The sequence below is a fragment of the Ostrea edulis genome, chromosome 5 (genome assembly GCF_947568905.1).
Source record: "Ostrea edulis chromosome 5, xbOstEdul1.1, whole genome shotgun sequence".
NCBI classification, from domain to species: Eukaryota; Metazoa; Mollusca; class Bivalvia; order Ostreida; family Ostreidae; genus Ostrea; species Ostrea edulis.
In genome coordinates this window covers 60,415,163-60,427,159 of record NC_079168.1, presented here as the reverse complement: position 1 = coordinate 60,427,159, position 11,997 = coordinate 60,415,163, and the positions used below count along the sequence as shown (strand labels likewise).

Here is an 11,997-nt window from a genome sequence, read left to right as displayed (position 1 = left end):
TTATGAAAAGGTAGATTAAAGCGACTATTGAGGGAAAATGTCAAGACCGGGACCGGCTTTTAGCATTGTTTTTATTTGTTGGTCAACCAACTATCAGAATGCAGGCATGGAAAGTCATATTTAATTGAACGGACTTGAATATTCTGATATATTCTTTTTTATCGAATAAAAAAATCCGGGACTGGGACCGAAGACCGGGTTTTAAAGGCTCGTGTCATGTTTTTGTTTACATGTCTTAAATAAACTACTAAAAGATTCGTTTAAATCAGATTTTTTTCAAATCATAAGTGAATTCTTAACACAACTAAATATTTTCTAGTGTTTGGCACATCTCATTTTGTTTTAAACACGCAATTTTCTATTAAACAGTCTAATGTAAACAAAAACATGGCACGAGCCTTGTTTACATAACAAAGAATTCCAAGTGTTGTATCTCACTTAAAACTCAACAACTGATATTCAAATTTTGGTTGACCACTAGAAATACTTTAGTTAAGCATTGTAAACAATAAAAAATGAAAAGATAAAATTTGAAATTTTTCAGCTCAAATCGTGTCCATGCCCCTTTAATAACAGGGCCGAGACCAGGTTTTAGTCAGTACCATGATTTACCGATTCTTGTTATCGATGGATAAAAAGTCATCGATATATCTAACCGATACTGCCTTCCATTGTACACAATTCATGCTGTGTGTTTATTCACAACATTTAATATTGTTTTAAGGTGTAGTATATGTAGGTTTTAAATATGTAACTATACATATCTCGTACCTTATAATTTTATTCTCCATTTTGCTGTACTTCGGTTTCTTACTTTCAAAAGTTATAATGTTTTGGTTTTTTTTTTTTTTTATTTGTTGTTTGTTTTTGGGTTGTTTTTTTTTTAAAATCTCTATTATGTAGATTGTCCAATAAACTTTGGCAGGTTTGAAAGAATACTATATAGAATGGATTTAAAAATATACTTAACTTAGCATAAAAGTAAACTGTCAAAGTGCATTTAAAGATTAGCATGCTGGCTTTAAATCATTCAAGTTTGCCAACTTCGTGAGAATTACTGCAATTCGATATATATTCAAGGTAACGATTCATCGATTGGGTAATTCCCAATAAATTTTAGGTGAGACAGTCGCTAAATTTATAACATATTTGCTACTCTTGAAAATATCAACATGGGAGTTCTATGTGCAACATCTTTCTTGATCCTGATTTTGGGCGTGCCATATATCGTAGAATGTTTCCCCTCACAGGCTATTCAAGGAGAACGAAATACAAAATCTCATCTGCTTGTGAATGTTTATGGGATATATATATCTACCTACAAATTTATCATAAAGCATAATCTTGCCAATGGTACAGGACGGACAGAAACTGAGACATTGAACGACTTCTTTGGAATAGGTGAGGAAACCATCACCAACACATTTTTATTTATCTATCCATCTACCAATCAACCATGTTTGAAGTACAGTGTATTCGATTTTAAAGATAAAGAGAGGAAGTGCACACATGTTATTGTTTGAGGGTAAACCAAAAGTTTCGCTTGGTCCCATTTATTGTGTGGGCTTGTTTGAAATTTTTAATCCACAGCTAGTAGAATTTTATTATAAAAAGAAAGCATTATGATAACCGTCTTTTCTGGTCCTTCGTAAAACTAGAAATGTTAAATTGTTAAAGAAATGCTTTAATTTATGAAAGAAATGCCAATACAGCTTCACATAATTTATTTCCATATTTACAGCTAGTTGGGGTATATAGCGTCAGAAGTGACGTAACTGGAGTGTCAAATTTAATTAAAGTGCTTATTCTTTTAGGAAAAAATGGAACACAAACAGAATTTTTCTATCATACATGTATACTGAAAAGATAAATCTATATGGTATGAATATAAACTTTGTCCAATCTGCACTGGGTGTATTCTAGAAGAAAAACTGTCAAAATACCAAAAATGGCGACAAAACGTCTTCATGATATCATATTTCTTGTTTTACCTCATTCTTATCAGATTGAGAATGATAACTGAGTTGCATTGAAATTCTTGCACAAAATATACTTCAATACTGCATTTTGAAACATCAACACAAACGTCGATTTTTGGATGGTAAATGGAGCCCTAATCAGATATAGTGCTTTCTTTATCAGATGCAGATTCTCAGACCCACTTCTATAAAAATGTGTTTACGATCACCAATCACCAGAGTGAGATCCAGAAAGATCTAGCGAGCACAGCCCATTACCACGTCAACGCTGAACAAATACATTTGGGTAAGAATTCATTTCTTGCTTTTGTAAAATACGCCATCAAATTCATATGTACTCAACTATTGTTTATATGTCACCATTTTCCTTTTAAATGTTCTACTCAAGTCAAGCTAGCTTCATTGTTTTCCTATATATTCAAGGCCAGTTTCATATGATATACATAAAGGTGTTCATCGTAACTTCAGTTTCATATGATAAAGGTGAAGGTGTTCATCATTGAAATGCAAACAGCAACCGGACCGAACAAAATGCAGTACTAGGCCGGCTATGATGCACAGTTGTACACCAAATCTTGTCTTAATTTCTATAAATGTGTACAAATGAAATGTTCCTGTCGCTTATAAAATCATAAATATGCAATAATAATGCCAATATAAAGGTAAAATGGTTAATCCAACAGTTTAATACACACCATCTAAAAATAGTATTGAACATTGACAACGTACAGTACGGACCAAAAAAGCTGTTCCAAGCAAAACAGTTTTAAAACGTCATAGTGAAAAATGTGACGTCATTTTTGCATACTTTTAAAGATAGACGTCATGATTACCTATCACAAGTAACTGTCATATTTGATAGAATGTTCAAGTCTTTTCTTGGGTTCATGAATTACTGTTTTAGCAACGTTTAGGCCTTACAACTATGTAAAAAAAAAAAAAAATAGCATCTGTATAATTATGGATGATTACTGGAAATTACCGTCAGAATCAAGAGTTATAAATCTACTTGAAATATTATAAATATATACTTGACGAGTACATAGATCTATACAGGCACGAACATCGTAATTTCTTTTTTTCAAACAATCATAAAATTCTAAAAAAAAAAAAAAAAAAAAAAAAAAAAAAAAAAAAGGGGGGGGGGGGTAAAAATATATTATTTTAAATTCATTGATCATACTGCCATTCGCCAATATGGTTGGTAAAATGTGCTAATATCATATATAATCGGTGAGCTGAGAATCAATAATCCAAGTATTTCATTTTTGAAATATCAAAATATGAAATATGACAGAGAGAAAGATTTTCAAGTATTCATCATGAGGATGGGAAAGAAAGATAATTACACTGTTTATCATTTCATATTTTAAAAATTGAACCCTAATGTTGATTAAATATTGACCCGTTGTTGGTAAATGAAAACAAAAACAAGAAAAAATCACGGTATATTAATTCGGCCTCCTATATAGAAAAAATAACCATCAAAGAAATGTTATATGCTACCTGTCCCAACACCCTGCACGGAATTTTCTAAAAAAAATTCTATCCGCAAACGTAACCAAATCCGCGTGTTTTTCACATGTGTGTAAACAGCCTGAGTGCACTCCAAGAAGTAGCATCAGTTACCAACATCAAATAGTTCCTTAATAAACTACAATTACCCAAAATTTCCTAATCGGGATGCAAAAATTGAGAGAAAAGAATAAAAGGAAATTAGATCTTCCATCCGCTCCCCGGTTTTCGATACATCGAAAACCGGGAAGCAGATGGAAGATCTAATTCTAATTAGATTGAAAAGCAAATGAGAAAATCGCGAATGTAAGAAAAATCCTTTTAAATATGTGAAACTAAAATACACTAAGTTCGTCTTGATTTTGATTGCACAATTACATGTACCATTGTGATTCCTTAATATCCGCAGTATGACAAAGGGGAATTACACACTCTTTCTATTTTCTATTAAAAGAATTCAACTTGTTAAGGTCTCAAACTACCAGGAAATGGAGGAAAATTCACCTTCAGAAGCCCATATTTTAATTTTCAGATTTTATTACCATGGCAACCAATTTTCAAAAATAATGTATATGGTTCTTGAAAGTACACATGTGAAAGATTTTAAAGGTCCATCATGACATCTGATGCTAGCCTGGAAATGGGTCGAGATACACTCAGGCACCTGCCATCCTGGAAGTAAAAAAGCAACAAAAAATGAGGAAAATATACCCATTTTCAACCCCTCCTAATTCAAAACAAAAATGTTCCCCAGTATAATGACAGATATCAACTTTCAGCAAAATTCCTAACCTTTCCAACAAGGCCAAATTTGCAATAGAATCCTTGATTCCTTTTCGAGATATTTTACATCAAAGATGCAGCATGCTCTTTTCAACTTACTGTTTAAAGTGAAAGTAGAATTGTCCGCCTAGAAGTCAAACTCTCATACATCTCACAGTCACAGTTTCGAATCCCATAAAAAGGCACTGGATAAATGTAGAATGGTCACCTCCCTGTATTGATACAGATATCAATAACAATGAAACTATTTAAATTCTATAAAATACTCTTTTAACATATTTACATTTTAACCTGGTCACTTTAGCTTCGTATTGGCAATTCGCCAGGTATATTGAGACTTAAATATACAAACGACATTTAAAGGAAACAGACATTATTTTAATTCCAGTCACTTTCCTTATAATGTATTTTCACATGAGTAAAAGGGTATGACAAAATTTGTAAATGTTGATCAAATATGAAAGACCCGTGCAACGTACACCAAGCGCAAAATATATTTTATAAAGAATTCATGAATTTTTTTAAAAAAATACCTATTGACTATATGCATAGGTAATAGCTCAATTGATTCTCTTTGTGCCAAAATTCGCACATTTTCGGCAATAATTGGTAATGATAGGTTACAAAAACATGGTCTAGCCTAGTTCTTAATTCCACGGTTAAAACTAAACACACTTATCTTTTATTTTGTAGATTTCTTTCTATTCCGTTTAGGGTCGGATAATTCGAAGTAGTTCTTTTTTGCCTTCCAAAACGTTGTTCATAAACGTCGACGTCATGACGTTATATTTATATCATTTAATAACTTTTAAAGTGATGACTTATAAACGATGCTGATTGGTTGAAAAATTCGTTTGATTTCTATCAAAATTTCGTTCGGAATTCATCTGCACTAAGCACGCTGGACTATTTTTCTCTGGAATGCGTTTTCCCCGTTCTAATTTTAGCGCTATTTATAGAACGGGATTTTCCACACAAGCATTATATAGGCCTATAACGAAATGCATTTGTTTGATTTTTGTTTTTCATTGCAATCAAAAATTAGCACAACTAAAGATATGAATAAAATACAAATTAATTTAAAGAAACAACATACATAGGCGATGACGTGGCAGAATAGTCAATATTTGATGACATAGACCACTTACTGGTAGAAGTAGACAGATTACACGAGTTCCCGGTATGAATCGTCTGCTTTACGAGATCGATAACATGACGGAGCAAGTGGTGACTTCTGATCTAGTAAATATCAATGAAATTGAACTGCGTTATATGGGGCTCAGTCAACGAGTGCGTTTTGAACGTTTTCCTCGATATTGAAATGGAGCCGAATTGCATTCCACCGTTCCAACGACACAGCCAGTGTTCAACGTCTCCTCCAACACGATGCAGCATAAATCCAGTCACCACTTGTTATCTTCCTTTATATTTAATTCAGCTTTTAACCATTGCACCTTTAATTTGGCGTATAATCCATTTAAATCTGCACAGTAACTGTTCCTGACCTGAACGCACAGCCATGCCGTTTTGTTTTTGTTTTCATTCTTGCCTATATGTATTCCTACGCGCCATTTCAGAAACGTTAATTCAAGCTTTTTGATGGGAGAAACTATTTGTTTTTCTATCTTAAAAACATAATTAAATGATAAGAAATAAAACTTATAATTCTTTCTTTGATGCATGTATCAAACGAAACATTGGACGGAAAACTACGCGCATTGATGAAGTTTTCCGCTAGCGCGATTCACAGAATTTGCCTCAAATCCAAATCCGTTCATACTGACCATGAACAGCTCAAAAGTGATGTTCATTTCTTAAATGTGCGGTTTTTTGTTAGAAACAACGCTATATTTAACTAACGCTTACAAGAAAACGACAAGAGACAACGGGAATGTTTACAGATCTGATGCTGCTATTTCTTTGCTTAAGGAATGTTACCTTATACTGAAGTAAGTTTTTTTTTTACCGTTTCCCATCTGTTTAGCATCTATAAGTCGTTGGAATACGTCGGAAGATAATGGTTCTACTTTTCTCGTTTTATTGCCAAGTCCTCGGGATTTTAGATTTCAGAAATCGTTTTAAAACAGTTTTCTACATCAAAATTGCTGTAAATTAACATTTTATCTCCATTAGGACCGGGGATTTCTGAAAATGCTTCAGTATCACCCTCCATAATCCTCCTACTGTTTTCTGTTACCTAGAACGTTGATTGTTTTGAAATGAAGTTAAACGTGTTATTGTTCTAAATAAACAATTGTTACTTGGGTTACCCCCCTTTGCTTAGATACTCGCTACAATTTAGCGCTGTTTTCAAAAACGTTTTTATTTAATTTTTCTGCTTAAATTAAATTTTGTCGTGGAAGAAAGTATTATATATGAAAAAAATTGTGTCTAACATCATTTTTTCATGTAGTTATGTTAGATTTCAAAAGATTAAAGAAGAAATAGCCATTTGAAATTTGAGGGCGAGACAGCCCCTTGACAACGGGCCGAGACAGAGATATTTCGGCCCTTAGGGCGAGACAGCCCTACCTACTTGCAGCTGTCTCACCCTAGCCAAGATAGGTGTATCAGGGCTGATACACTACTAGGTATATGATATAGGGAAAAATTAATGTGTTCTGACAATAGCATATTGTGGACATTTTATGTGTTTAATTTGATCAAATTTGTAGACAGGACCGATTTTGCTTCCTAACGTACCAGCTCTTTAGATGAAAGTCGTCGCAGTGAGAGATTTTTTATAGTGACAAACACCTGTCATAACACAGGACCCCGGTTTTCAAGGCCCCACGACTCTCATTTCTAAATGCCGAGCGTATGGCGAAGTGGGTTAGACATGGCTAAGATACGTGCGGGTCTCGAACCCACCACCTATAGGTTACGAGACGAACCCCTGAGCCATCGTAAATATATCAAATCAATGCTTTAATTCACAGGAAATGCGAAGATTTTTCTATGAAGACACAACTGATGGCTTGCAATACTGCAATACTCTCTTTGGCCATCAATAGAGGGCATTCCAGAGTGGTGTTTCAACATGAAGGGACATAAATTTTTCTTGCATCAAAATTAATTGAATTAAAAATGGCAATTTTCATATATATAGACTTGCATAGATGGTCTAGCGCGCTGGTTACATGCTGTGCTTTCATTACATCTTCAGAAGCTTTTCAAAAATGTATACATAGCAGTATCATACAATCGGATCACGCGCTCGTCTTTTTCCGTAACCGTACGAGGTTCATTTGCGGTTACGGAAATAGCCGAGTAGTTACGATTGCAGTATCATAGTAACAGTGATTATGACGTCAAAGTAAGCGGAACGTTAAATGTCTATGACGTCAAAGTAAGCGACATTTAACGTTCCTCTTACTTTGACGTCATAATCACTGTTACTATGATACTTATAGGTTATAGACTTTGTATGGGAAAATATGACGCCCGCGACAAAAACGAGGTTGTCGTATTTTCCAATACAAAGTCTATAACCTTTTTATTATATACTTTCAATTACATTTAGAAATTAACAATAATTTTATTTTTAACAATTTCTTTATTGGTTTAACTGAGTAAAATATGAAAATTTTGAATATTATCGGCGTAATAACGGCTTGTGTATTAATTGTGACGTAATGTATGCGGGCCGGAATGTTTCCGGGCAGATATCGTGTGATATATGCCCGCAAACTTTTAAAGAAAAAAGAAGAGATGAAATTGAAAGTATATAATAATGCTATGTATACGTCTTTGTAACGCTTCTGAAGATGTAATGAAAGCGCCAAAGCTTTACGGAGGATTTCTGTGTTTTCTTTGCATATTTTATATATATATATATATATATATATATATATATATAGCATTCGTTCAGTCTTGACGCTTGTTCAGAACAGACGTTTTTTATTGCCCTGTATTACACTCTGTAGACGTTGTGTTTGTTCCTCACCTTTTTTAGACTAGGGACAGGATCCTCCCGAAAACGAAAATTTCATATCGTTTGTACTGTTTCTATTGTCGTTAGACGATACATGTAAGATACACAGCGCATTCGGCTTGAAAAATCTGTAAATCTATTTCATATTTCAATAAAATCGTACAGTGATATTTTTTTTTAAAAAATACTTGTCATGTGATTGCATTTCGGAGTAGACATATATAAAATTCTATGAATTATTCTAGTTAATACGTTGATCAAGCTGCGTTTAAAGATTTAATAAATAATGGCATGGAGTTTAATTAACATACCGCTGATTCATTGCATGTGCTCTGTGTGCGCTTCATATTGATTACTTATCCTGGGTTTTATCAACAATACAAATGACATTGTGTTACCAGGAAGTAGTGCAGAAACTTATAGACATAAGACTTTAAATCTGTTTACTCTGCTGATTTCATTAGCATGCAGGGGTTACCTTCCAGTATTGTATTACATACAATGCACCGATAACAAAGCTCAAAGAATGTAAATAGCATGACAAACACACCTAGTATACCCCAACCTGCGGGGCGTAGTTGTGACCGGGGTGTAAGCTATGTTATGGCCGGGGTGTTGGCTATGTTGTGACCGGGGTGTAGGCTACCGAAGTGGCAATATAGATGGTCGAGGTTCATTTTTGCCTAATATTTCAAGTTGTGGATATATTTCGCAGGAAAGCATATAATTACGGAAGAAAGCATTAATTCAGGAATATATGGAAACAAATATATTCACTGTACACTTTCTAGTTTTATCAAACGCTCGGGGCAAATTTGGTTCTATGATCAAATATCAGGGCGACGCTTCGTTTTATCGTCACTTTTATATGACCAATAATTACGTGCTGTCTGTTTAAGTTTATGCATATACTGTCAGTGAATAAAACCAATCGTATTCAAATATATTGACGAAAAATTAATGTTGTGCATGGTGTGTATGCTACCAGATTTCATTCAATATTTAAGCATGCTGATTGTAGTAGAACTTATATTTGTTGTTTTATATGTACCGTAAGTAAAATAGTTTATTGAATGAAACTACGAAAGCAATACTTCCTTTACATATACCATCCATTTACACGCGGTATGTCTGTATACCAATCAGTGCCCAAAAGCTTTTGTTTCATGTTATTAATTCAATCAACACACAACACATACGAAATGGTCATACACACCCTAGAGGTAATCTTTTCCCTCATCATGGCTATGCATAGCACACCTAGCTTATGTTCTTTGTCTAACCATATGAGGGTGGGGTCACTGAATGCAGCATAGGTGGAAGTGGATTCAAAGACAATTAAAAACGGCACATGTTGCCACACGATGATACGTCTCAAACGTGTTCCAAATATAAGAAAAACTTCATTATGTTAAGAAACATTTCAAATTTGCAGTATAAATCAAAATTCATCATTATATGCATGAAAATGTACTAGTCTATGAGAATTGTAAGTTTAATCTATGGATAGTTCTATTTTACTTAAAAAAGAGACTCATTTTCACTTTATTTTTCGCATATTGAAAGAAATAGAAGTTTGAAAGATGTATGGGGAGAGGGGGGAGGGGTAATGTGTACCCTTGAATTATCAAAAGGCTCTCAAGTTATATAAAAAAAGACCATTATTTTTTGGATAAATAATGACGTGGGATAAATTAACATGTTTAAGCGTAACATTGGGTCTGTATTTCCGATGAAGTGAGATATTTGATATGATTTTATTTATCACTTTCAAATGTTACTCTGGTTATTTCCATGGAGGAATGGACAATTTCCGTTTTTGAAACTAACTGATAAGTTTTAATCACTTTTAAGAATGTTACCAAACCAATGCCAGGCACAATAGATGAAAATCAGCATAATAATAATACACTTATATAGCGCCTTATCTAAAAATACTCTAAAGCGCTGTACAACATACTAAAATTTACAATTGATAATTAAAAGAAAAACCATAGAATACACAACGAATAATCCTTACACATATAATCATGAAAGCAACATTATGTCATAATGGATAAAAAGTACAAATCAAGACAATTTAAAGTATAAAATATGATGCAAGCATACAACGTCCTAAATATATGAAAAACAAACAAGTAAAACTACTCAAGGGAATCTAAAACACAAATGTGCCCAAAGTTCATTAAATTTAACAGTACATAGCTATTTAAAGGTTATAGGATCGACAGAAAAGATGAGTTTTTAACAGACGTTTAAAACATTCAAGATTTTTGGCGTTTCTGAGCTGACTAGGCAGATTGTTCCAGAGTGTGGATGGAGCCTTGTCGAATCTGCGTTCACCGTAGGTCTTAGTTCTGACTGATGGTACAGTTGATAGATTTGCGGTTTCTGAACGCAGGGCTCTTGTCGGGTTGTGTGGAATAATGAGTTCCATTAGATATCCTGGAGCCAGGTTGTGGAGACTTTTAAACACATAAAGGAGAATTTTGTACTGGATACGATAATCAACGGGAAGCCAATGAAGATTGATCAGAACAGGTGTGATATGATCGTGTTTTCTAGTCCGTGTAATTATCCTTGCAGCGGTGTTTTGAATTCGCTGGAGTTTGTTTGTGAATTGTTTGTTGATTCCATACAATAAAGCGTTACCATAGTCCAGTCTCGATGTAACGAGAGAATTCACTAGAATTTTACAAGCATCATCAGTTATAAACGGTCGAATGCTGCCTATCCGACGTAGATGTATGTAACATGATCTTGCAACGGAAATGCATTGTTTTTCCATTGTAAGGGATTTGTCGAGATACATTCCGAGATTTTTCACACTTTCAGTATCACAAATGATGTTTCCATCGAAAGTTATGTTGAAATTATTGTTATCGTATTTGCTTCGTTTTGGGACAAACACCATTAATTCTGTTTTGTCTTGATTTAGTTTTAGCAGGTTAGTACACATCCATTTACGGATATCTGAGAGACACTTTGTTAACCTATTCGAAACATCATCCCAGTTTTGACGCGGTTCGACTACAATATAGATATAGCATACCTCTTTAGATAATATGTGAATACTCTCTATATATATATACATGCATATATATATATATATATATATATATATATATATATATATATATAATCCTTTAGCATATTTTCATTATAGTTAGAATGAAGAGGTGTTATTAGACAACATGATTATATAGTTGCATATACATGTAAGTTGCTGTTTTCTCCCAATTTTAGACAATTTATCAAAAGGAACATTTGCAAAGCAACAATGGATAAAAATTTAACACGTATAGATAACATTCAGGACATATACCACGTGTATATGGATTGTATACATTCATGTAATGTAAGCCGTTTCATTGAATAAACTAGACTAATACTAATACATGTACTCGTATATAAAACAAGAAATAGAAGTACTACATATACAGTGTGCTTAAAATGGAATATTCCGCACTAATTACATGTATCTGTAAAAGAAATCTTATAGCATATACCCCGTGCACAACATGTATCATACACCCCGTGCATAACATTAAATTTTCGTCGATATCTTGAATACGATTGGTTTTATTCACTGAAAGTACATACATAAACTTATACAGATAACACGTACTTATTGGTCATATAAAAGTGACGATAAAACAAAGCGTTGTCCTGATATTTGATCATAGACACGCGGTAGTGACAAACTTGCCCCGATCGTCGGATGTGTTGAGGTGTTTGATAAAACTAGAAAGTGTACAGTGGTTATATTTGTTTCCATATATTCCT

At 33.6% G+C, this 11,997-nt stretch overlaps 1 protein-coding gene and 1 long non-coding RNA gene across 2 annotated transcripts in view; one reads left to right on the top strand and one right to left on the bottom strand.

The window, feature by feature from the left end:
* Window positions 1-978: 978 nt before the first annotated feature.
* The window catches only part of LOC125652370 (von Willebrand factor A domain-containing protein 7-like), a 34,441-nt gene continuing 23,422 nt past the window's right edge, over window positions 979-11,997 (top strand). The window contains exons 1-2 of the mRNA XM_048881516.2: window positions 979-1,401; window positions 2,143-2,265. Coding sequence (XP_048737473.2) covers window positions 1,173-1,401; window positions 2,143-2,265 — 352 coding nt within the window. The 5' untranslated portion in view covers window positions 979-1,172. The remainder of the gene's footprint in view (window positions 1,402-2,142; window positions 2,266-11,997) is intronic.
* Window positions 4,014-5,959, bottom strand: LOC125652390 (uncharacterized). The gene is made up of 3 exons (XR_007361557.2): window positions 5,426-5,959; window positions 4,377-4,489; window positions 4,014-4,166 (listed from the first exon to the last, which is right to left on the bottom strand). It is a non-coding gene; the product is annotated as an uncharacterized LOC125652390 (long non-coding RNA).